Source organism: Eimeria mitis, genomic scaffold (genome assembly GCF_000499745.2).
Source record: "Eimeria mitis Houghton genomic scaffold, Emh_scaff1915, whole genome shotgun sequence".
Classification (NCBI taxonomy): domain Eukaryota; phylum Apicomplexa; class Conoidasida; order Eucoccidiorida; family Eimeriidae; genus Eimeria; species Eimeria mitis.
Window position 1 is genome coordinate 482 of NW_013570237.1, and position 2,066 is coordinate 2,547.

At 43.7% G+C, this 2,066-nt stretch overlaps 1 protein-coding gene across 1 annotated transcript in view; it reads right to left on the bottom strand.

Annotated features, from left to right (window-relative positions):
- Positions 1-1,933: 1,933 nt before the first annotated feature.
- EMH_0045780 (uncharacterized protein) overlaps positions 1,934-2,066 on the bottom strand; it is a gene marked incomplete at both ends in the record, with an annotated part of 1,387 nt that continues 1,254 nt past the window's right edge. Inside the window, one exon of the mRNA XM_013496097.1 lies at positions 1,934-1,990. Coding sequence (XP_013351551.1) covers positions 1,934-1,990 — 57 coding nt within the window. The remainder of the gene's footprint in view (positions 1,991-2,066) is intronic.

Below are 2,066 nucleotides of genomic sequence, written 5' to 3' on the forward strand. Positions count from 1 at the left end.
GAGAGAAAGAAGAGGATATATATCAAGGAAAGAGGAGGCAGATAAGGAGAGAAATAAATAGATAAAGGAATGAAAAAATAGGAGAAGGGGTAGATAAAGAGAGCCAGCGCGAGAAAGCAGAACTCGCAGCAAGAAAGAGATCTTTATATATGCATGGAGAGAAAACAGAAACAAAAGAAATAAATAAAAGTTTAAATATATTCATCTTTATTTGCAGCTTACCGCTAACTCAACTTCAGCACAACTCCGTAGAAAGCGGGCGAGATCGCAGGCGGTGTGGAAGGTGAGCGTCATTTTTTTTTTAGGGAAACAACGAAAAAAAACCGGCAGGATGAAGGAAATTTGAGTATAAATGAGGAAAAATAATCAAAAGAATAAACAATTAAAAACAAATGCCAAATTTAAACAAAAAAAAAAAACAAAATTCAACTTTTTTTGTTGTGATCGCAGCCGAAGAAACAAAAGTTGAATTCTTCGCGGAGCTGTCGATACACCCGAAACGGCGCGTGCAGAAATTCAATAAAATTTAGCGCTTTCCGGGTATTAGAGGGGTGGAACTTCGTGAAAATTGCTATAAAATTTATAATTTTATATTATTTTGTTAATATATTCAAAGAAAATACAATAAATCCATCAAAAATAAACAAAAAAATCAACGAAATATCATCTGAATTCAACTTAATGCTGAAACGCTTTCCGGTTGTTTCCCACCTCTTTCACACCCATCGTGCAACAAAACGAAAATTTTTTATGAACTAAATAATTGCAAATGTTTTTTTTTATTTGATTTTCACACTTTTTGCAGAAATAGATCAACGACAGATCCATAAGCTGCAGCTTTCCAGCCCCGGTGCTGCTCCGGCAGCGCCTGAGAAGGCACGAGGTGACCTTGCGATTGTGCGGGAAAAAAGCAGTAAATAATTTATTTTATCTTTTTTAAATTAAATATTTTACTGTGTTGTTCTTTATTCCTCTTCTTTTTTATTTTTTATTCCAGCAAATACCCAAGATCTCAGCAGCGGACCGGCATGGCCTGCACGGGTGCCACTGCTGCAGCGATCGCGCTACGAGTTAAACAAAACAGCAGCAGCAACAAACTCTGTTTCTCCACTCTTCAGGGATCCTGGGTGGAGCAGCATAAGCTCCAGCTTTGTGTTCGTTCTATGATAGAGAAGAGAAGATACAGCTGAGACAGATTCTATGCAGTACGCGTTGCTGCTGCTTCTGCTGCAAGGTGTTTACCCCACAGACATTCATAATACCCAACAAGCCCTCTCTTACTGCATGCATGCACTAACACTGCATGCAGAGAATTTTTAAACACGTATCAGATGGTCCTCAGCAGACAGCCTATACAGCAGCAGAAAGAACGCCAACACACAACCGTAATCAACAGCAGCAGCAGCAGCAACAGCAGCAGCAGCAGCAGCAGCAGCAGCAGCAGTAGTAGTAGAAGCAGCAGCAGCAGCAGCAGTATTCTGTGCAGAATGCATGCACCAGAAAATCCGTATTCATCTTCTCCTCCTGAATACAATTTTAAAGCTTTTCAGGTGTCTGTACACTCCAATGAGCAGTGCTTATGTGCAGCAACAGCAGCAAAGGAGTGTCAGCTGAGCTGCAGCAGCAGCAGCAGCAGCAGCAGCAGATAAGTTACAGCAACAAAACCTGCATGCATGCATGCATGCATGCATGCATGCATCAATCAACAACGACAACCAACAAACCTCAGGGCCTCTCCTCTATAACAAGGGGGGCCCCCGCGCCCCTCCAACCCGCACTCCGTTTACATATAAAAGGATTCAGTTGGGGGCCCCCAGGGGGCCCCGGGGGCCCTTAAGGCCCTGGGGGCCCCCACATAAAAGGGGGGCCCCCCAGTCTACGCTCAAGAAGTGAGCCTGCTGCTGTCTCGTTTGTTCGTGTTGCTCGTTGCTCGTTACGTTGCTGCAGCTTTCTCTTGCTTCTGCTGCTGCTGCTGCTGCTGCTGCTGCTGCTGCAACAGCACCAACAGCAATAGCTGCAATTTCCCCTTCAGCTCATCATATTATCTGCTGCACCTTCTGGGGGCC